At 36.6% G+C, this 23,535-nt stretch overlaps 2 protein-coding genes across 2 annotated transcripts; one reads left to right on the top strand and one right to left on the bottom strand.

Moving 5' to 3' along the window:
• Nucleotides 1-8,419: 8,419 nt before the first annotated feature.
• Nucleotides 8,420-10,420, bottom strand: LOC141436960 (uncharacterized). The gene is made up of 2 exons (XM_074100109.1): nucleotides 10,294-10,420; nucleotides 8,420-9,389 (listed from the first exon to the last, which is right to left on the bottom strand). Exons 1-2 carry the CDS (start codon nucleotides 10,372-10,374, stop codon nucleotides 9,000-9,002), a joined length of 471 nt encoding a protein of 156 aa, XP_073956210.1. The 5' UTR covers nucleotides 10,375-10,420; the 3' UTR covers nucleotides 8,420-8,999.
• A 4,635-nt stretch (nucleotides 10,421-15,055) lies between these two features.
• LOC141436995 (lipase 1-like) lies at nucleotides 15,056-19,628 on the top strand. Its single transcript, XM_074100155.1, has one exon. It carries the CDS (start codon nucleotides 15,082-15,084, stop codon nucleotides 16,312-16,314), a length of 1,233 nt encoding a protein of 410 aa, XP_073956256.1. The 5' UTR covers nucleotides 15,056-15,081; the 3' UTR covers nucleotides 16,315-19,628.
• Nucleotides 19,629-23,535: the final 3,907 nt, after the last annotated feature.

Genomic DNA, 23,535 nt, shown 5'->3' with positions numbered 1-23,535 from the left:
CGGCCTATATACTGAATAAATGTTTTGAATTTGAATTTGAATTTTGACGTCACATACATGTACAGTCAAACAAATTGAATCGTGATCCAGGGTGGAACCTTTGTGCTACTAATGTCATGTTGACATCTCATACGTTTATCTAGGAAATCATAGTGAAATTGATTATTAATAGGTTCTACCCTGGGTCATGACGTGATTCAATTTGTAAGACTGTACATACTTCATTCTTTGCCTACTTAATCTTCTACGTTTTATAATCATAACTCTGTTTTAAATAATAAAGGTAGGTAGCGAATGTGCCCTGTGTGTTGGAGCCTCCGGGGTTGAGTCGAAGTGACGGCAAGAGGCCGGATGGGCTTACTTTGGTTCCTTGGCAGAGGGGACGTTGCCTCTTGTGGGATGCGACGTGCCTGAGTACCTTCGCGCCAGCTCACTTGGGTTGTACGTCGAGGTCAGCTGGAGCCGCGGCTGAGAATGCCGCGCGATCTAAGCACCTCAAGAACTCAGCTTTGGAGTCAACGTATGACTTCGTGCCTTTTGCGGTCGAGACGGCTGGTCCTTGGGGGGGCTGAAGCGAAATCTTTGGTGTGGGAGCTGGGCCGTAGGCTACGGGATGGGGGTTGCGACCCCCGCTCCGGGTCGTACCTGGTTCAGCAGGTGGCGCTGGCCATACAGCGGGGAAATGCGGCTGGCATTATGGGCACCTTTGAGCCGGGTACGACGCGGAATGGTGGTTTTTAGGTTGTAGTTTAGGTCTTAGTTTGTAGGTTATATTATAGGTTTAGGTTGATTTTATTTTGTTTATTTTAATTGACATGTAATTTAATTATTTGTAATTTCAATATTAAATACATTATACATTTTTAAAATAAAAAAAGGTAGCTTAAAAATTGTTTTTCAGTTCGATAGCACATATCGACGAGCTATGATTTAATAAAATAAACAAAATATAGTGAAATACCGTAATCCGAACATACGAAGCTACAAAATATGGCCCAACATATCAACCAGAATAGATCGGTAACTGATTCATCCCGGGCCACGGGTGTCCGACTTGGCGATGCCGACTTCCTGATTCTGAAAACCATTCCTTGTTCCCGAAATCACCTAAAGCATCTAATATTGAACTTTACGCGTCAGGTCGTAAAGCTTCGGCAACAGCGCCGTTGGTGAGAAGAACTATACGATAATAGATTTGGTCGCCTATATAACTGCCGGCGGTTCGATTGTGGCACATTTGCTTTTAGTTTTTTGTCTGAGTTGTAGCCTTTGATAATGCTTTTAAAACTAAATCCGTATACGTCACAACCATAGGTTAGATAATTAACTGAATTTGGTGTTAGTTTGCGGAGGTCCATATCAATGAACTGAAGCAATTACTTTGCGCACCCGCGACCTTATGATAGCTTCTTTATTCAAGATGTGTTCATGCAGTTCCTCCACCTTCACACTGTAAGAACATACACAAATCACAAACCCATCTGTCACCACCGCCACACTACACTGACGCGTTTGTAACTCTACCAGAGCTCATCTTCAGAGCAACACTACCGTTCACCATGCTACCAGATGTTAGACAACATCTGATCATTTGAGTCTCTGCATAAATACACATTTCTTGCCTAAACGTAGCTATCATAAGGTCGCGGGTGAGCATTGTAATTTAACCGACTTCATAGTTCATTGATTTGAACCTCAGCAAAGTAACGCCTGATTCAACAAATTATCACAATAATAGGCGATTCTTAAATCTATATAATTAGTACATCAGATTTTCTAAAAATATCGGACAAGTAGTTTTTGTCAATTCAATAAAAAAAACTTGTTATTCTTTGCTTGTTACCAAAAATTAAACGAGCGAAAAAACTGAAAACCCAAAAATAATAAACCTTTTTTTATTTAACCTTAATCTAGAACCTACCAGTTTGAAGTCGGTGCCTCAGCACGAACCAGAAGGAGTGATAGAAGCCTATCAGGTAGTACCATAGGTTGTTTCGCTCAAGTACCTAGTACATTCAGGATAACATTGGACTCTAGAAGGTCACAGAAGAAGGGGTTCTAAACATTTATAAATAAATAATTTAATAACTGTGTTTTGTGAACTCATCCGGTCTTCCCTGTTTAAAAATATTCTACTCCTAGTTTCTGCTATGAAGCTCAAGCTTTTTTAAATTCCAAATTTCATCAAATTTGGTGCAGTGCTTTAGTTGTGAAAAGTTAACTATTCGTATATGATTAAAGGTCATCACATTTTGATCCAAACTGGCGATTAAAAACTATATATAATGTACAAAAAATTTCAGAAGTAAACAATATTATAAACGTTCCGTTTCTTGCAGAATGTTCTTTACCTCTGCCTCTTTAGGTATTTTATAGGAAGACGTTTCTGTTTTTAACGAAATAGGTTATTTTTTACAGATTTTAAATTATGATTATGATTAGCAATGTTAATCTCACTAATATTAATTATAATTGCGAAAGTTTGTAAGTGTATGTTTTTTGTTACCTGCTTCACGTCTTAACCGTTGAACCTATTTAGGTGAAATTGGGTAGGTATACAGATAGTACAAGACCTGGGGAAGGACATAGCATAGTTTTTATCCCCAAAAATTGCATAGTTCCCGCGGGATAGCAATAAACGGATTCTACGTGAACGTAGTCGCGGGCAACAGTTAGTTTATGAATCATTGAAAGTAATATTGACGTCTTCGATATTTTAATTAGAATTAAGTCTAGACCGTATACTAAAAAATGCAATTTTGTAAATGACTTCCTAAAGCTTGCATTATAAAGAACCTATTTTCCTTCTGTCCATTCCTATATTGAATAGACTGTAGTGTTCGGAAACTCTACTTTTTAAGGGTGGCTTTGTCAGTACTCAAAGTTATTCTTAACTCACCAAACTACAATATCTTAAGAGTATCTCACTACTCCAAAAAAGAATATTCTAAATTCTTATAACAGCTGTCAAAACCCAATTTGCACATTGCTTCTCAGCATTATTGTACCCCCTAATCTACAACCTTACTAGTGTAAGACTATAGGTATAGTTTTGAAGAATAGGTACCTAAGTACTCTGTTTTCGAAGCTAAAAAGTTCTTAACAATTAACACGATGAACTTATCCTATAGACAAGGAAAACATTATTAATATAACACAGTAACTTAATACACACACTCACGCTAGCGCGCGCACACACACACACACACACACACACACACACACACACACACACACACACACACACACACACACACACACACACACACACACACAGAGACAGACCCAAACTATTTGTTTTGAACGAAAACGAAAATATTTATTCGCAGGCATTATTTATTTCACTTTAGTATTAATTATTGTAAAGTACAAAATAACATGCACAATCTTTTTCATCAATCTTGGAGTGATTATTGCAGTCACTGGTAATTAATACATTATTAGTGTGTAATTAGTAATTACATACGTCATTCAAGTAAGTTGTTTATAGTGCTTTAGTATTATATTATTTGTTCACAATTGTTTTGACGAGTAGAAAAACCGGTAATATACATGTTAATTAACAATCAATTATGTGAAATGTAATAATAAAAATTATGTCTAAACAAATGACTTTTACAGCAGGCGTTTTCAACCTAAAAGTTTCACGGCACAACATTAAAAATAGCCAAGTGCGAGTCGGACTGGCGCGTGGATTCCAGTATGCTCATAATATGTATAACATAACAGACAGCGGAGGCTTATTAATAGGGATATTGACAGCTTTAGGTACATACGAAACCCCAAAAAGCACCGTAAAAAAATACCTACATGGTTAAAAATTGTACTATCATTAGAAAGACAGAAATAAAGTAAGAAAAACATCCGTGAAACATTTACAAAACAAAGAAAAAACGGAAATCGAGATGAATTTTGTCACGAAATGGTTCCAACTCAGCATGACAAGCTTGCGGCCGACACTGGCCTTCCGTTGGAACTATTAAAATAACTATTCAAAATTTCAATGCGGCACCGGTTGAAAACGTCTGCTTTACAGTCTTAATTTCTTTCCATGTAAACAAATTTTGCGATTAAAAAAAAATACAACTGCATTTGCATTTTCGTGTATCTAGTGATGGAGATTCCGTTGGAGCTTGTTGGGGTTGCTTCGTTGCGGGGGAGGTCTGTTGACACGCATGGCTTGAGGTCGAAGGTCCTGGTACTCCTAATTGCGCTCTGGTATAAGTAACTATGTCACCTCTCACTCTGACAGAGCTCGTCGGCAGATATGAAGATAACACTGGTCTATTCCATTGGCGGTTTCTTCTACTGAATCTGAAGTCCTCGATCTTGGTAATTTCGTCATGTTCAGGTGGAAAGCTATTTAAGTACTTTTCGTTCTTGTCCAGCCACCGGTTGACCTGGAAAATATGAAGTTATTGAGAATTTGCGATTGTTTGTCTAGCTGCTAACTCTAAAGCACACATTGCAGTGGCCGTGGTTTTTAGGGTTCCGTAGCCTAAATGGCAAAAACGGAACCCTTATAGTTTCGCCATGTCTGTTTGTCTGTCTGTCTGTCTGTCCATCCGCGGCTTTGCTCAGGGACTATGAATGCGCGAAAGCTGTAATTTTGCACGTATATATATGTAAACTATGCCGACAAAATGGTATGGTAAAATGGTAATTTTTTTTGAGTACCTCCCATAGACGTAAAGTGGGGGTGTTTTTTTTTCTCTTCCAACCTTGTAGTCTGGTATCGTTGGATAGGTATTTTAAAATCATTAGGGAGTTGCTAGAACGATTTTACGATTCAGTGATTAGTTAGCAATATATTCAACTTTAAAGTGCAAATTTTCATTAAAATCGAGCGTCCCCCCACTAAAATTAAAAAAAAAACAAGTTGGTAGTAAGTATATCAAACTTTTAAGGAAAACTATAACGGTTGTTTTCTTGAGAATTATTAGTAGTTTAAGAGTAAATAGCGGCCTGAGGTATAAAATATACCTAAACTTGGAATATTCCGTACAAAATACAAAATCCTTAGAAAAATATTACTTAATTTATCATAATGGCTACGGAACCCTATTTCGGGCGTGTCCGACACGCTCTTGGCTCTTTATTGTAATAATATGGATATTAAATGAAAGATTATAATTAGACTGTTCCAAATATTATAGATATTATAACACTTTTAAGTTACCATTTTCACAGGAACATCAAAAAAGTATGAATTGGAAAACCTGATTGCCTTAAAAACACTTTAAGTATACTTAAAATAAAAGGAGGAAACAGGTCAAGTTGTCTTGTACTTCAACAGTCGGGACCCATAACTGGGAATTATAACATACATTATAACATTAGCACAACATAACATGATAAGTAAGGATTCTTGTGATCTGAAACAAATGATTTTATTACTATTAATAAGTGCAAGGTACTTACAATTTCACAGCTTCGGGCGATATAATCGTCTGGTACATGAACTACTATTTTATTGGACTTAGACATTTTGACAGTTGCGATTACCACTGGAAGCTAGGAGCGAATGGCATTATTTTTGATTTTTCACCTTTTTTATTACATAGTTTAATTACTCATTTCATGAATGCAACAAACACAATCGATTAGTTAATTGCATTTGTTAATCTGGTATTTAATTAAGTATTGCAAAAGAAAGTGTTTACTTTATGCGTGTTTTGTGGCTGCGATCATGTTTCCACCTTTGTTATCTTTTTAACCACCTTCAAAGAAAGAAGGAGGTTCTCATTTCATCTCGAATTATACTCGTAATATATAATAGTAGATTTTTCAACAAGCTATAATGACCCGAGCAGAGCGAGGGTGGCTATAGTTCGAGTGGCATTATGGTTGTTTAGTCTCACGTTAAACACTCTACTTTTCACTTTGAATGCGAGGAAAAAAAACAATGTTCTGTTCAAAATTACAATATTACTTTTTAAAAACGTATACGCTCGACTAAAGGACAGGCCATCTGTTCAAAATTGCGCGGTTTTTTCTTTTCGTTTATTGTTTATGAAGTGACGTTTTAAATGCTTGCATATTTAGCCAACAGTTTAAAAATTGAAAACTATTTTAAAACTAATTGGACTATGCATAATAAAATGAATTAATCCTTACTGTAAATTAATAGATTTATATTAGTTTTCATTAATTGTGTTTCACGAAACTAAATCGTGTTTTTTTTAATATTTTTGCACATTTGGCATTTTGAGGTTATTTCCACGCCCTAAGAATACTCCATTCACAAACACAGTCTTGGCTGATTAGAGGGGTTTCTAACGTAAATAAAAAAAAAACTTTAATCCCTAGAGAATAAAAACCGGCCAAGAGCGTGTCGGACACGCCCGAATAGGGTTCCGTAGCCATTAGGTACGAAAAAAATAAGTTATATTTTTCTAAGGATTTCGTATTTTGTACGAAATATTCCAAGTTTAGGTATATTTTATACCTTAGGCTGCTATTTACTCTTAAAGTACTAATAATTCTGAAGTAAACTTAACCGTTATAGTTTTCCTTATAAGTTTGTTATACTTACTACCATCCTGAATTTTTTCAAATTTTTCCACCCGCCGGTTTAGATTTTAGAGGGGGGGACGCTCGATTTTAATGAAAATTTGCACTTTAAAGTTGAATATTTTGCAAACAAATCACTGAATCGAAAAATTGTTTTGGCAACCCCCTAATGATTTTAAAAGACCTATCCAACGATACCCCACACTACAAGGTTGGATGAGAAAAAAAAATCACCCCCACTTTACGTCTACGGGAGGTACCCTAAAAAAATTTTTTTTGAATTTATTGTACCATTTTGTTGGCATAGTTAACATATATATTCGTGCAAAATTACAGCTTTCTAGCATTGATAATCCCTGAGCAAAGCCGCGGACGGACCAGACAGACATGGCGAAACTATAAGGGTTCTGTTTTTGCCATTTTGGCTACGGAACCCTAAAAAGGAGCTTTAGTCCCGATATGCAGAGACTAAAGTAACATTTTAAGAGCATGAGAAGTGAAAAGATATTTTTCATCATAGATACTTGCTCATAAGCAGCGTCCTAACAGTAGATGAGCTACTACAAAACTCGCAAATCGAAGTTCGTATCGATCGCACCGTCCCTTTCACTGGCGTATTAAATGACATAAGCGTCAGCGGGACCGCAACATACGAAGTTCGAGTTTTGCACTTCGTGGTATAGAGGTAGGCAAGGATAACCTAACATAACTCTCCTGGCATTAAAGCCCAAGGGCTGCAATATTATTCTTATTACATTTGTGGCACCACATACAATGGTAGGTGCAGGTTCAGGCAAAGAGGTTACTTACCTCAACTCAGAATAAAACTGCCTTTAAATCTTGTTTTTACAGAAATATTAATTCTTTTTTTTTCTCATCCAACCTTGTAGTGTGGGGTATCGTTGGATAGGTCTTTTAAAACCATTAGGGGTTGCTAAAACGATTTTTCGATCTTAATCTAAAATCACAATGAAATCACTTATGATTTGTTTGAAAAATATTCAACTTTAAAGTGAAAATTTTCATTAAAATCGAGCGTCCCCCCCCCCTCTCTAAAATCTAAACCGGTGAGTGGAAAATTTTGAAAAAATTCAGGATGGTAGTAAGTATATCAAACTTACAAGAAAAACTATAACGGTTTAGTTTACTTGAGAATTATTATTAGTTTAAGAGTAAATAGCAGCCTAAGGTATAAAATATACCTAAACTTGGAATATTTTATAAATACGAAATCCTTAGAAAAATATTAAGTAAGTACTTAATTTTTTCGTAATGGCTACGGAACCCTATTTCGGGCGTGTCCGACACGCTCTTGGCCGGTTTTAATTTATGTAAGTACTACCGGACCCGGCAGACGTAGTCCTGCCCGAAAAAACACTAAGTACATTAAAATTATGATAACACACTAACAACAGCGCCATCTAGCGGGTCCAATTTACTTAAATACGTTCTTTAATTTGAGGGGAGAGTTTACCGTATCGACGGGATGTATATTAAATGTTTGACAGTTACGAAACTCATGAACATTTTGTATGGTAAAATGTTTTTCTTTTATTTTATGTTTTCGACAATTTTCCAATGTTTTTAATACTTATTATATCCTATTCCTGACGAAGACAAATACAAAAATCATAAAAATTGGTCCAGCCGTTCTTGAGTTATAAATGGTGTTTTATATAGATTTTAACTAGGGTTCGTTATTAGGTACTAGGGGGTATTATTAAGCCATGATGTACAGTTAATTAATAACTATAAATTATTATCAGTCCTATGTTAGTGTACAATTAATGTGCAACAGTGTAATACTACACGACACAATAGTACCTACGTCATAACAAAGTGCGAAACAGAAATACGTCTAGGTAAGTCACTTCATTTAATTGCATGTTAATTAGCAAAAAACCATCATTATGAAAAACTCAGGACGGGTAGAGGTAAGTAGGTACGATCACTAATTGAACAGTCAATTATTGACGATAATGTTTTATTTTAATTTTAAGTAAAGAAATACAGCATAAATATTCCTACTTAACAAAGTATAGTATGAAATAAGTAGATAAAAGAGAATAATAAGTAGACAAAAGAGAATAATTAAAAGCTAAATGAGTAGGTACAGTTTTTTTTTACAAGTTGTACGTTTTTGACGTAATACGACTAAGGTCCTGGTCGTTCTGACCCGTCACCAAAGGCCGGTAGTGGGCCGTCGCCCGCGGCGTCTTTGCCGTGTTCGTAAATATTCGGAACTGGTCGTTCTTGCTATAAGTCCATCCGCTGATGGGTGAGAAGGACCAAATCCGAACACTCACGAACACGGCATTATTAAGCCGCGGGCGACGGGCCACTACCCGCATTTGTTGGTGTGTCAGAACGACCAGGGCCTAAGGTAGGTACAGTTTTAAAACAATACGTAAGTAGTTTCTCTTCCCTTCGTTTTCTATCCTGTATAGTGTTTTTTTAATTGGGTTTTATGAATAAAATCAACTGCTTTACTCTTCACGCTGTTTAGCTATCTTTGTCACTGGTCCATTTGTAGTTTGGGATGTATTGTCACTTGTAGTTGCGGATTTTTCTGGTTTCTGGGTACAATCTGTATGATTGGCAGCAGAAGTTTCTGGTTGTCCTATCGCATTCATTTCAGCTTTTCTCCTTAACCATTTTCCGTAAGCGCTTCGTTTTGGTATCTGTACTGATGTTGTGTCTGGCGACAATGCTACATTAGTCGTGTCAGGTAGGTTGACGTAGAGATGCATTGGTAGAGGTTTCAAGCTTCGGCTGTTTTGTTCACTGTCTTTAATATCCTGTAACCTGACCATTGCGTAATGCTCCGGTGGAAAGCTTTTTAAGTATATGACATTATCAGCTAGCCACTTTTCTACCTGAAAAAAAAAACATGATGGTAAGCCATTGTGCCATTGTGGATAATAAAAGGAATTTGTTTGTTTTGCTGCTGACTACAGAGAACGTATTTAAAAGTCTTTGTTTTTCGAAAGCAAATGCACGAGCTACTACAAAATGTACCCAAAATCACTTTGAGTGTGGCTACAATATTTGAAGGCTTCTCTTGATTAATCCAGGATCAGCTCATTAGAATGTGATTTGGTGACAGTAGGACCTAATTGAAAATATGTGCTTGCCAACATAAAAATAAAATCAAATCAAATCTTGCGATCCAGCGGGGAAATGCTGCCAGCATCTTTGGTACCATACCGCAGGGTCCATTTTTAGATTTATTATAGTTTTAGCTTATTTAATTTTATTGTACCTAATATACTTTTTTTTTAGTTGCACCTGTATTGTTGTGGAAATAACTTAAAATAAAAATTTACGCTATAACAAGCACTTATGAATGTCAATAAAAAATCAAATTGGTTTATAAATTACAGGTATTTGAGTACAATCAACATGATACGTTTGATACGACAAAATAAATACCGAATGGTAACGGTGTATATGTATGCTAAAGTAAATTCCTTCATTTCGCAACTGTTATAATATTTCTGAAACTGTAAATATTTCAGGATTTTTTATAAAACCTAACCTAACCCAAAGGGTTCTACACAATGGCCTTGAAATAAATCCATAAATATTTACAGTTTTAGAGTTTGCGAAATGAAAAGTTGCGAAATGAACGGATAGCGAATTTTGGACTCCAGCTCTGCGGTGTGGAAGGCAAAGAGATACCACCACACTATTTTCCCAAGGAAGTTGTCATGAAGGTTTGCTCCGATCACCAACCAACCAAGTGTTGCGATTTAGAAAAAGAAATAGCTAAGTACTTACAATTTCGCAGCTATCGAGTATCGCCCAGGGGGATACCATAGCTTTCGCTGATACACGGCTTGTTTCACTGGACTCAGACATGTTGTCAGTCTTGCGAATAGCACTGGAAGCTAGTGAATGATGCAATTTCTAATTTCACTCCCCCTTTTTATTTTGCAGATTAATTACAGACCTCATTAGCTTATGACTTCGTTAATGTAGAAATGAGGAATTTGCAATCGATTAGTTTATTGTTTAATTTGGTTTTAATGTTTAATGTACACGGTGTTTTATTTCTTGCATGTTTTGTAGCTGCCATTGTATTATATTCATTTTTTAACTTTAATAAATGGAACGGGTTCCTATTTTGTCAGATTTTTTTGATGTATGCTCCTTGATTTTTCTAAGACGTCTAGATCAATTTACTATTTTTGTTTCAGAAGAGTATGTTTTATAGGTGGTCTCATTGTTATCAAAGTCAGTATAAGATGATGGGAACGAAGTCAAAGTAAAAAATGTTTAATAATAATAATTAACTCATTTATTTCGAATACTTAATGACTCATGCATAATTGCATACCACTCCTATTTTAATGTACTTACAATTTATAAGTCCTATGTTGATGTATAATAACATTAATGTTCAACAGTGTAATATGAAATGACATATCATACAAGTACAAAGTGCAAAAGCGAAGTACATCTAGGTAATTCAGTTCATTTAATTGCAATTTTTTATGGAATAGGGGGAAAACGAGCAAACGGATCGTCTGATGGTAAGCAATCGCCCATGGACACCTGCAACACCAGAAGGGTCATTAGTGCGTTGCCGGCCTTTTAGGTAGGAGTACGCTCTTTTCTTGAAGGCTTGAAAGTCATGTCGGTCCGAGAATACTGCAGGCGACAGTTCATTCCAGAGCTCATTATGGTAATTAACAAAAAAATAATTAATATGATAAACAGGTTGACATCATTTAAAATCAGGACAGGTACACTGATTTAACATGTTGGTATAATGATGATGACGAAATTCATTAATCAAATAATCTGCCCGATCTAAATGACGAAAGCAATAATGTTTTTTCTACTGTCGTGCAAAATAGTTGGCATCGATCAAATTATTATTTATTAAAATTTAAATAAAAACATTAATACAACTTTACAAGAACAGTAGAAATATTCATACTTAACAAAGTATTGTTAGAAATAAGTAGATAAAGTACGACAGCAAATAATAAAAACTAAATGATTACAGTATTTTTTTCTACAAGTGTTAAGTTTTTGACGTAATATGACGCACGTCGCCCGCGGCGTCTTAATTCCGTGTTCGTGAATGTTCGGGATTGGTCCTTCCCACCCTCTAGCGGATGGTCATAGCGCACGGCGAGCGAGAACGACCGTCGTACCCTTAGTGTAAGTTTTCGGTTACAAAATACGTCTCGATCGCGTTCTTGCGGCACAGCGGCTCTGGCGATTTTCGTGTTTCCATACAAATTGAGATTTTAACGCTCAAGCTAATGGATTTACTTTTAATGTAAAGGGATTTATCCCTTAGAAAGGTCAAACAAAGTTCAAACATATTTTTGGCTATAATCTAAAATCAAAAAAAAAATCAAAATCATTTATTCAGTAAATAGGCCGCAATGGGCACTTTTACACGTCATTTTTTAAAACTACCAGCGCTTTCGGAAAGACCATCATTGCCAAGAAGAATGCGCCGCAAGAAACTTGGCAGAAAGTCATTTTTTCAACATAAAATAATTACAAATAAAATACTTAAAAACTACAGTATACAATGAAATAAAAGAAAATACAAAATAATAATAATAATAATACAGGGATGTATGGGGTCCCTTAGTTACAAAACTAAACTCTAACTATAATCTACGTTCAGTGGAAGTGTAGACTGCTTCCACCGTCATAAATTAAAAATAATAATAATTATTCTTAGTCGGACACTCTTGTCATAGTGGTCTTGGTTGCGCAGACGAGGTACACGGAGAGATGTTCGGTGGGTCGCAGACCCTTTCGAGAACATTTTTGGATCAGAATAGGACAAAAGTGTTAAAAAAACCCTATCCCTCAAAATGTTTTTTGAATCAGGGTACATTGGTAAAATATGAACAAAGCCAAATCCGAAAAACTCAGAGGTGCGAGCCCGGAGATCGAACCCACGACTCGCTGCTTGAGAGGCAACAGGTCAAACCGCTAGGCCACCACGGCTTTTCTGGAAAAGTCATCATCATCATCATCTGAGCCGTAGGACGACCACTGTTGGACATAGGCCTCCCCCATAGACCCCCTAACCAGGCAATCCGTCGATCTTGTAGGTGGACGTCCTACGCTGCGCTTCTGGAAAACGTAGACTCTGTTTATCTACACGGGCAGTCGAGCAAAAAAATGTAACCTTGTAGTATAACATAATCGATCCTGTTCTCGATTCTGAACAGGTATTTAATTTACCACCTTGTACATAATTTAGAGAGGAGGCCTGTGCCCACCAGTGGGACCTATATAGAGGGTGGGGTGGAATGATGATAGATGACATCATTTATATGACCTGGCCGATGATGATGATGGTGATGATGATGATGAAGTAAGTTATTGAGAAATATGATTTCGAGGTAAGCGTCCTTGACACTTGTATTACGTATGATGAGTTGGACTCCAATTTTGAACAACTTTCAACTGCTTATTTTAAGAGTCTAATCTATAAGCAGCACTACAAATTATAACGCAACTTTGCAATTTAAATGGGAGCAGCCATTACGATGCTGATAATTAGGTTTGGTTAAAATAAAATTTACTTAACGGAAAACAACAATAACGAACTTCCATTTCTCATACAAAACTTAAAATGTGATTTTATTTTGATACATAGTTGTCCTTTTCAATAGGGTGACCATACCTAAGATTTTTGTGAGACAAGTTCAATCTTCCTGCTTATTAAAAACACTGAAGTTTTTCATTAGCTGTGGAAAATTTATTACTAACTATAGCTGTTACTCGCGGCTTCACCCCGTTGATTTTTTCTATATTTTCTTCCATAAAAACCTTCTCCTGACAATAACAAACACAACAAAAACCGGCCAAGAGCAAGTCGGACACGCCCAAAATAGGGTTCCGTAGCCATTAGGTACGAAAAAATTAAGTACCTAATAGTTTTCTACGGATTTCGTATTTTATACGGAATTTTACAAGTTTAGGTATATTTTATACCTTAGGCTGCTATTTAAGAGTAAAACTACTAATATTTCTCAAGCAAACTTAGCCGTTATAGCTTTCCTTAAAAGTTTGATATACTTACTACCATCCTGAATTTTTCAAAATTTTCCATCCACCGGTTTACATTTTAGAGGGGGGGACGCTCGATTTTAATGAAAATTTGCACTTTAAAGTTAAATATTTCGCAAAAAAATCAATGAATCGAAAAATCTAAAGATCTATCCAACGATACCCCACACTATAGGGTTGAATGAGAAAAAAAAATCATCCCATTTTGCGTCTACGTAAGGTACCCTAAAAATTTTTATTTTTTTTATTGTACCATTTTGTCGGCATAGTTTACTTAAATATCCGTGCAAAATTACAGCTTTCTAACATTGATAGTCCCTGAGCAAAGCCGTGGACGCACGGACAGACAGACATGGCGAAACTATAAGGGTTCCGTTTTTGCCATTTTGGCTCCGGAACCCTAAAAAATTAGCGAATCGGTCAACCCGTTCTTACTCGTAGAGTCATGAAAGAGCGTAGCCGTGTTTGCATGGAAAAGCGGCCCTTTCACCAAACGTTCACTGTATTTTTTTTTAATAAGAGCCCTCATGACAAGTATTATTTCCTGTAAGTTTCAGCTTCCTATCTTTCTTATTTTCTGAGATATGTTTTTTTTTTAACTTTTCACAAAAATGTTTTTTTTTCCTCATTGGCTAATGCGAGCTACGTAATCTTTTATTACAGTAATTTATGTATTGAGACTCACATATTATTTAAATAATATTTTGTTTTTCTAAAAAAAAACTTGGATAAATTCAGGAAATAAAACGTCAGTATTTTGTTTCTTGCTTTCTAGAAGAGCGACACCAACAGTGTAGTCACACAGTGCAGGCAGTGTAGTGTGTGTGGAGTTAGGTAGTTGCTTATATAAAGGCCTACAATATATATTTTTTTCAAAATAATCCAGTTGGTACTTCATACTAGAAAATGGAAAAATAAAGGATATGGTGTACCCATACAAGATAATTTAGTCGCAAAAGAGATTATGCACATTGCAACCTCTTTATCATTAACGTTAATGATTTACAATTTGCATTTTGCTTTGCATGCAATTTGATTTGCATTAACAATATTACTGGGATAGCAATTCTTGCATATTCATTTCGGGGATCTTGGAAACGGCTCGACCGATTCCGATGAAATCTAGGTACTGCTTGGTGTTTTCGGGGAGCATTCGTCTAGCTTGATCTTAATAATTTCTGTGAAACGTGTTTTTGAGTTTCAGTACGAGTGAAGCTTGGTCATCGAAGTTATACTTATATGTCTTAAATTCTACAAAAAAATAAAACTAAAATTTTACAATTATACCTACATTTTTGCTAGTTAAATGACTTTGACTTTCTTAATTATTAAATTGTTACTGTGACCTTTGAAAGGCAAAATAACAACAAGTTGTAAAAAAATCCGAACAGAACAATTTTGTTCATTAAAAAATAAATCTCCACGCTCGAAAAGTCCCCGAGATTAGTTATAGTCTTACTTAACATCGATAACAAGTATCATTTCAAAAGTATTTTAGCTTAGTACGACTCCGCCATGGCATTGAGCTGGACGGTAGCTTTCGTGTTCGGTTTGGGCCTTATCTCGACGTTTTCAACCATACGGAACGTCTACAGACTTGCCACGGGACGTGAAGATTTAAATTTTACGCAAATTATAATCAAACATGGATACCAAAGCGAGCACCATACCGTACAAACTGAAGATGGATATTTATTGACAATATTCAGGATAACCGAAGCTGCAAACTGTACCAAGGGGAAAACAAAAACGCCGGTTTTGCTGATGAATGGACTTTTAGCCAGTGCCGACTGTTTTCTGGACGCAGGCGTTAAAGCTGGACTTCCTTTTCTCTTATCGGATGCTTGCTTCGACCTTTGGGTTGGTAACGCAAGAGGCACTTATTACGGCAGAAGGCACACCACGCTAAATCCTGACAGCGATAAGGAATTTTGGGATTTCTCCGTCGACGAAATAGGCCTACATGACGTGCCGGCAACCATCGACTATGTTTTGAACTACACAGGAGCAGAAAAACTTAACTATGTCGGGATCTCGCAAGGAGCGGGAAGTTTCTTTGTGATGTGCTCCGAAAGGCCTGGGTATTGTGAGAAAGCTAAAGTTCTTATCGGTTTGGCACCTGCGACGAGGCATACTAATGCCAAATCCATTGTATTCAGGCAGATAACAACTATTATAAGGGATCACGAAAAATTGTTACACACCTTTGGATTTTGGGAGTTTGCTTGGAAAGGCTTCGCGGATGTGTTCAAAACTGTGTGTCAACATAAACCTGAATTTTGTGAAGCATTCATAGCCTACCTAGACGCGTCGCATCCGGGATCCATTTCGATAGATTCTTTGAAAGAAGCATTGGAGCATTTCCCTGCAGGGACTTCCTTGAAGAATCTAGCTCGATACGGACAGAGTGTCAACGGCGAAAGGTATTGCAAATTTGATTATGGACACGAAAAGAACATGGAGATATACGGTGGTGACCCACCAGACTTCAATTTATCTGCTGTGTCTATCCCAGTAGTAATATTACAAGGCAAAAACGATGGAATAGTGGATTATTCAGACGTTAAGTGGACAATAGACAGATTGCCTAATGTTAAGGAGTTCGTAATGATAGAAGACCCATTATGGAACCATTTAGACATGGTAATAGCAAACAAGATACCTGAATTGTTGTTCCCGAAGATATTGGAATATTTATTACTATATGACGGCAACGGCAACGGGACTACTAGTATTCCTGAAAGTTAATATTTTAGTTAAATATTTAGAAAAGGTGAATAAGTGGTAATTTATTCGCGCTATTTATAACTAATAGCGCGAAATATTTGAGTATACACGCGAACTTGCATTTGTAAGAAGTTTGAAGTGCTCAATTAATTAGTTTAGTAAGGTAAACGTACGAGTAATCGTCGCTGTCCCCGATAGTTGGCATCTTTAATATTTATGCCATTAGCAATAGAGATGACAGCAGGGTGTCGTCTAATGGGCAGCGTGTCGAACATTGGACGTTTACCTTAATAATTTTAAGCTAAGTAAAAGGCGATGGGAGTAGTGCAAAATCTAATGATAGTTATTTATTAATTTGATATTTATTCGTTATAGGCACTGCCATAATAGGAAACCAACTTGATATAAAAATTGAAAAAGGACTTAATTATAGAATATTTAAAATTTAGTGACTTTAAACGTGGTCGAGCCCATCAACTTTTTTACCGACACTAATAAGTCCGCGACATTTTTCAAACAATTGCAGATTTTTGTAAGTAAACATGTTTTTTCTGTAATTTAATAGATGGTGTACATGAATACATGCCATCCTACGTAAGTTCAACCTATTAAACCGTGAAATATCTTGTTGGAAGTACGACTTTTTTGGTAACGCCAGAGACAACTTTGGTAACGCAGGAGACGCCCAAAGTGTCGGTAAAATAGTTGATTGGCCCGGTCCTAAGTGAAAATATTTATGCGTTTTTTATCCAGTTATTTTAAGGAATGTTTGTCGACAGTTAAGCAACGCCGTGACGTCAAAAGAAGGTACAGGCTCAAAGGCTATAGCTACAAGGTCGGCGACTAAAATCAACTTGACGCGTGGAACTGCGTCCCGAACATTTAAAACCTGTTTAATTCAATGTCAAGTAACAAGTGTGTAAGTGTGACATCGCCAAAAATTATTTTTTATTAGTTGGTTTGACTTTTTTTAGTAAAATAATTCCAGTGATAATCCCAAAATTCTAAATTCTCAAAAGCAGATATGTCTTGAATTAATTGCATTTTTTGTTGACTTAATAAGTTGCAAAAAGGTTGTCGATTGAGCTGGCAAATTAGTGACGTCACGGCTCACTGTTGCCATACAAATCAACGAGGGAATTGCGTTTTGGCACCTTATAAAAAATACGTGAATTGTTTGATAGTGCTATCACGCCAATGTTGTTTTTTTTATGGCTAAAGCTCATTTTTTGTTAGTGATCAGGAGATGTCTTAGGGTTCCCTAGGTGAAAAAGGGTAAAAACGGAACTCCTATAATGCCATGCTTACCAGTAAACTGTAAGGGCAATGTTAAAGAAATTTATTAGGTACATATTTTTGTATTAGTGTGAAAAAAATTCGATGGCGTGTAATGTAACTGAAAGAGTACCATTTTTTAGGGTTCCGGAGCCAAAATGGCAAAAACGGAACCCTTATAGTTTCGCCATGTCTGTCTGTCTGTCTCTGTTCCGTATAAAATACGAAATTCTTAGAAAAATATGACTTAATTTTTTCGTAATGGCTACGGAACCCTATTTTGGGCGTGTCCGACACGCTCTTGGCCGGTTTTTTTAAAGCTTTAATTTAACTTCACATGTACAGTCCAACAAGCTGAATCATGACCCAGGGTGGAACCATTGTGCTACTAATATCATGATGACGTATCCCGTGCATATCCCAAACTTTTTACAAGGAAATCATTGTGAAATTGATTATTCTACCCTGGTACCAGTGGCGTAGCGTCAGATATTTTCGTGGTAAAGCCGAAGCTAAGATCGCATATATCTTTCATAAATCATGTATGTCCTGTAGTCCTATTTTGTAAATATTGGGCAAGCCGATGGGAATAGGGTTGTAGGGACGCTTCGCCACTGGAGGGCTACTACGAAACTCGAAACTCGAAGTTCGTATCGTACCGTCCCTCTCGCTCTCGTATTAAATAGTATGAAGAGAGTAGAAGTGTCAGAGGGACCGCACGACACGAACTTCGAGTTTCGAGTTTCGTAGTAGCCCAGCTGGTACTCAATTTATTCGACTGTACATTATGTATGTCGGTAGATAATGTACTGGAAAATTGCAAATCATTTTTTACTTATACGGTTATGTTTGATCATTAATTTCATTTGATAGGTCAGTTTAAAATATTTCGAGGTGTTTCAATATTTTCTTCGGAGAAGTGAATATTTAAGGCGTGGTTCAAAATACTTTCAGTGAAAAATGTTTTAAAATAACCACAACCTGTTTTGTGATTGTGCCGAATCACAAAAACATCTATATCTTATGTATAAAAACTTTGATAGTTTTATGATTTATGAATACCTACTTTTTTGTATAGGTTGGTCGACCAAGTGCTCTATCATTTTTGTCAGTTCCATCCACGTTCCATCAGAACAAGAAATGAGGCTGATCATGTTGACTTGAATGATAATGTTTTAAGCCTTAGGGTAGTAATGGAACTTTTTGGTCGAATACCGTAAACTGCTTCAACTTTGCCCTCTGGCCCCAACATTGCCTGAGTTGATTTAGAGTCGATAACTTAGCACCCTTTAGGTTTAAAACTTTTATCCCCCGTAATAATAATTCCCGTGTAGATAAAAGTTTTAAAACCTAAAGGGTGCTAAGTTATCGACTCTAAATCGAATCAGGCAATGTTGGGGCCAGAGGGCAAAGTTGAAGCAGTTTACGGTACACATAGAAATATTTATACGGAACGGATGCTTGGTACTGTAATAGATTAGCAAAAGAGAAATAAGTATATTATTGAGTTTAAATAAACATAATTTTATTTTTGTGCTACGTAATATTGTCCATAACCATAATCAATACCATTTAATATAACTCAGGCACTTTTTTTCTTCGTTTGTACATAGCAGTATGATATTTAAATGGACATGCAATGCAACCTTATTTATTTTCATATACGTATGTTTTTATGGTTCCGGAGCCAAAATAGCAAAAACGGAACCCTTGTAGTTTCGCCATGTCTGTCTGTCCGTCCGTCCACGGCTTAGCTTTGCACGGATATATATGTAAACTATGCCGACAAAATGGTACCATAAAAACTAAAAAATCTTTTTTTTGGGTACCTCCCATAGACGTAAAGTGAGGGTGATTTTTTTCTCATTCAACCCTATAGTGTGGGGTATCATTGGATAGGTCTTTTAAAACCATTAGGGGTTTGCTAATCATTGATTTTTTTGAGAAATATTCTACTTTAAAGTGCAATTTTTCATTAAAATGGAGCGTCCTCCCCCCTCTAAAATCTAAACCGGTGGAGTTTTTCAGCATTTTACGGTAGTTACTGACAAAATAACACACTGCACTTCTGAAGTAACTATTCACGATTCGATACACATAAAAAACTGTTATTAAGAGCTTTCCAAGTCGATGCTGCTACTAAAAATGTCAAGACAAAGGGGAGTATCCCCAAAAATCTTTATTTCGATAATAACTCGAAAACCGTGCACCTTTTACTGGGGTCATGTTAGGTTGGTTAGGTTCCTCTTGAGCTGGCCTACCTCTGGTGTCACTGTGACATGACATTAATAATTTGTTCAGTTCTACTGTTGTGTTAAAATATATTGTATGGTGGAAAGTGTTTGGGTATTTTATTATTAAATACACACACCCCAGACGTCTGCAAATTATTGTCAAGGTTAGGCCGATAATAACGCAATATGGTGCCTCAAGGAAGAAATAGGCTGCAATGGGCACTTTTACACGTCATTTTTTAAACTACCAGCGCTTTCGGAAAGACCATCATTGCCAAGAAGAATGCGCCGCAAGAAACTTGGCAGAAAGTCATTTTTTCATAATAATATTTAGAAATAAAATACTTAAAAACTCAGTATACAATTAAAGAAAAAATTAGATTTATTTTATTTTTATTTTAATTAAATAAATAATAATAATACAGATATGTATGGGGTCCCTTAGTTACAAAACTAAACACTAACTAAAGTCATCCATGAAGTACGTCACACATTAAGAGGGGGGGGGGGTCAGGCGTTTTGTGGTGGTCAAAATTGGTGTGACGTAGGTAGGTACTTTATGGATGGTCCTCAAAGGGCCGGCAACGCATCCGTAACTCAGCTTAAGTTAGGGATGTTCATGGGCGGCGGTGATTGCTTTCCATCAGGTGACCCACCTGCTCGTTCTCCCTCTCATCCCAGCCTATATATATCCCACTGCTGGACACAGGCCTCCTCTCACAATGAGAGGGCTTGGGCCGTAGTTCCCACGCGGGCCCAGTGCGGATTTGGAATTTCGCTATTTTGTGCAGGTTTCCGCACGATGTTTTCCCTCACCATAAATCTCTTGGTAAATTTCAAATGTGATTTCGCACATGAATTTCGAAAAACTCAGAGGTGCGAGCCGGGGTTTGAACCCACGATCCTCTGCTTGAGAAGCGATAGGTCAAACCACTAGGCCACCACGGCTCACATATTCGGCGATTTCACTCTATCATTTAAAAAAAATGTTTAATCTAAAAAAATATATTAATGCAGGTGTACAAGTGTACCCTTACGTATGTATATTAAAGACTAGTAAAGTACATTCCAAGACCAATGTCATTAATTTATGATGCTTATTATTTGTTTTTTTTTTTAATTAAACGCATTACAGTCCAGCCAGCTGGAGCGTTTCCAGACCTAGTGTCGACGAGCCATTCATAACATAAGCCGTAACCCCCACGTTATTAATATACTATTACTAAGCTTCTCGTTCTCATGGACAGTTCACATTTTACAACACCAAGCCAGACGAGCGTTTTTAACCCCCCATGCAAAAAGAGGGGTGTTATAAGTTTGACCGCTCTGTGTGTCTGTGTGCCGTGTCAGTGTCTGTCTCTGTGTCTGTCTGTGGCACCCTAGCTCTTAAACAGGTGGACCGATTTGAATGCAGTTTTTTATTTGAAATCAGGTTTTTTCTAGCGATGGTTCTTAGACATGTTTCATCAAAATTGGTTTAGCCGTTTTTGATTTATTTTATTTTATTTTTCATGCATTACTGTACTATATAATTATCATTTTTCAGTTTTATTCATTTATTTTAGATTGATTTTTATTTTTATGTATGTAGGTAAATTAAAAATGATTAAAAATATATAGATTCAGATTTTTTTTGTTTGTGGCTGTTCACTTTTTCTTAGACGAAGATTTACTTTATGCACTAGAGCATAAAAAAGTCATTTTATATGTCTCCTAGATCCAGCATAAACACGAACTTTAGGAGCATGAGAAGTGAAAAAGTATTTTTTAAGGGAAACTGCCGCATGAAAACAGCTGATCCGCCGACTTATGCAACTGTTTGTTTCTGTCTCAACAAAATTAACAGAACGTTCCAGACGTAAATAGTTTATTCGATTATTCGAAACGCTATTATAAAATGACGTTTGGCGATACTCGCTCGGAATTCTAACGGCGACACATAAGAGAAACAATCTTGCTGTTCAAATTGAGAACTCATTTTAGGTTGCCAGTACTGTTTAAAACGTCAAAGCGAACTGAGCTTTATTTGTGACGCATAAGGTTGAGATGTTGTTTGGGGGATTCGTTTGTTTTTAAGAATAGAATTGGCAGGGAGCAGTCGTGAGGTGGATTGGGTTTCTGACGCTGGCCAGCGATGCTGAGTCACTTGACAGGTCAGTTAGGATTTAAGCTGTGACGTCACAACGCTACATTGGGCTTAACGAGACCAAATTTCATGATGTTTTTCGGATGGCAACCCCAGCATTGGCGGGAAGCGAGTTAAGATCAATTAAAAAAATAGATTTGCTTGGCATCTCGGACGTTTGAGTTGAAACTGCAGTCTATTTGTACGAATAGAATTTTAAATTTTGAATAAAATACACCAGAATCATTATAATAAACTGTTTGCTAAAACTACTCAATAAATTACCTGCTAAGTATAGATTAGAAGTATTCAGAGTTTATTTTCACAAGTATGTAGGTAACAACTCAAAAAACATTTTTATTTGGTTTCGAACATGGGATGGGATCTTCGTTGGGCCATGTGTCATCTACTGTGTGCTTATTGCGCAGTGCTCTGTGTACTTATTAGTTATCTAAAAATGCCTACTATAAAAATAGATAAAATGATTAAAAAGATATATCTACTTAGAAGTTCTAGTTCTTTGTTAAGAAATTCACTTTAGATTTTTGTACCTACCGTCAAGCAGTGGAATTTAACCTTCACGTCAGAAGACGCCAAAAATAGATTTATTCTATACAAGGTGGTTGGTTATTACAATTGAAGTAATAATTATGTAAGAATGAATCAGTGAAACAAAGCATGGAGACTGGAGATTGATTCGTTTTTGTACTGAAAATGTTTTCGCCAACGACGACAAAATACGTATTTTAGTTTTTGACATTTGTCTTCCTATTTTAAGAGCCTCAGATCTTAAAGACACCTGTTTTATAGTGAGGTTTTCACCACCGTAATGACCTTTCGGCGCACTTGCTCAGATACTCCTATAAGGCGTGTGCATGTTATGCACCTATCCATACACTCACCCTCACCACACATCTGGGTCCGGTTCGGTTGAGAATCCTGACGAAATTATTTATTGAATCAGACGTTACTAAGCGGGCGTCTGTTCGTATGTCTGTCTGTTACATGGCCTGACTTGTTCATGGCAATTGCAGTGAAATTTTATTTTCATTTATTTGTATAATTATCATTAACTAATTATTTACTATTGAAACGGATTGACGTAGATCAACTATATGGAATCGTTATCCCACTAAAATTATAATGCGAAAGATTGTAAGTCTGTTTGTAAGTAGTCTGTAAGTTGTTGTGTAAGCCGCTAACCGATATGGATGAAATCCGGTATACAACACAGATAGTTTGAGTCCCGAGGAAGGACATAAGATAGTTTGTATCCCGGAAAATTGCATAGTTCTGCGGGATATCTATAAACGAATACTACGCGGACGGAGTCGCGGGCAACAGCTAGAACATTATAAGTCTATGAATGGAATTGAGACAGTAGTAGACGTGGCCCAGCGTATGTAGTTTATCTTTAATTCTTTGTTTCTTTTTGGTATGGCCCAAAACCATACGACCTCTAGAGTCGTCTGTCGATTTTTCTCAGAGATCCCTAAAGTTGAAGAAAGTGCCATCTTGCTTACATTGAGCTGACTAAGATGTCAGCGATCGCCTGTTTGCATCGTGACAGGATACTGGCCTATGCCTAATTGAGTAATTATTATAATG

This window comes from Choristoneura fumiferana, chromosome 17, assembly GCF_025370935.1.
Source record: "Choristoneura fumiferana chromosome 17, NRCan_CFum_1, whole genome shotgun sequence".
Lineage (NCBI taxonomy): Eukaryota > Metazoa > Arthropoda > Insecta > Lepidoptera > Tortricidae > Choristoneura > Choristoneura fumiferana.
Note: the sequence above shows the minus strand (reverse complement) of the source record. Positions and strands in the feature narration are given on the sequence as shown.